The 607-nt window shown below is 36.1% G+C and overlaps 1 protein-coding gene across 1 annotated transcript in view; it reads left to right on the top strand.

Annotated features, from left to right (window-relative positions):
• The window catches only part of LOC119581763, a gene marked incomplete at its 3' end in the record, with an annotated part of 38,490 nt that overhangs the window by 35,880 nt on the left and 2,003 nt on the right, over window positions 1-607 (top strand). The window contains 1 exon segment of the mRNA XM_037929897.1: window positions 420-492. Coding sequence (XP_037785825.1) covers window positions 420-492 — 73 coding nt within the window.

Raw genomic sequence — 607 nt, 5'->3', positions numbered from 1 at the left:
GTTACCCATCATATTTCAGAATAAAGTGGCGTGAAAGTCCAACTTAATGGACGGATAGAATGAAGAATGATACGATTATGATTACAATTATGATAATGAAGGAGAAGATTAAGATACTGAGAATGGTGGCTTTGCTATCAACAATGCTGATTTTGATGCAGATGACAGTAATGATAGCAGATGATTTCAGTAATGAGAAGCATAATGATGGTAGTGCTAATGATAATTATTAAAATCATGTAAATGTAAAGCGATAAATGTAAAGTTTGATTATAATGTATTTGATAGTTATACTTTTATCATTATTGGAAACATCATATTTTTACTGTTGATATGCCGAGAATTATATAAAGCTAATTGATCTTAATCTAGATATTTTGCAGTTTTGCAATACTGAAGTGATTTTGTGATTTTTGCAGAGAACATAGAGAGAGCGGTTAGAAATTCGGAAAGGATGGTGGTCTTTGCGACTGACAGTCTTGCAGCGAGTAGGTAAGCCTCGCTGGGTGATTGGGCGAGGGAGACGGTGGTGGACGGGTGGAAATGGGGATTCGTGTGTACAATATAGAACTAAACAAACACACACGCACAAACGCACTCCCATGTG

This window comes from Penaeus monodon, chromosome 15, assembly GCF_015228065.2.
Source record: "Penaeus monodon isolate SGIC_2016 chromosome 15, NSTDA_Pmon_1, whole genome shotgun sequence".
Taxonomy (NCBI): Eukaryota; Metazoa; Arthropoda; class Malacostraca; order Decapoda; family Penaeidae; genus Penaeus; species Penaeus monodon.
The sequence above is the reverse complement of the archived record's forward strand: the minus strand, read 5'-3'. Positions and strand labels throughout refer to the sequence as shown.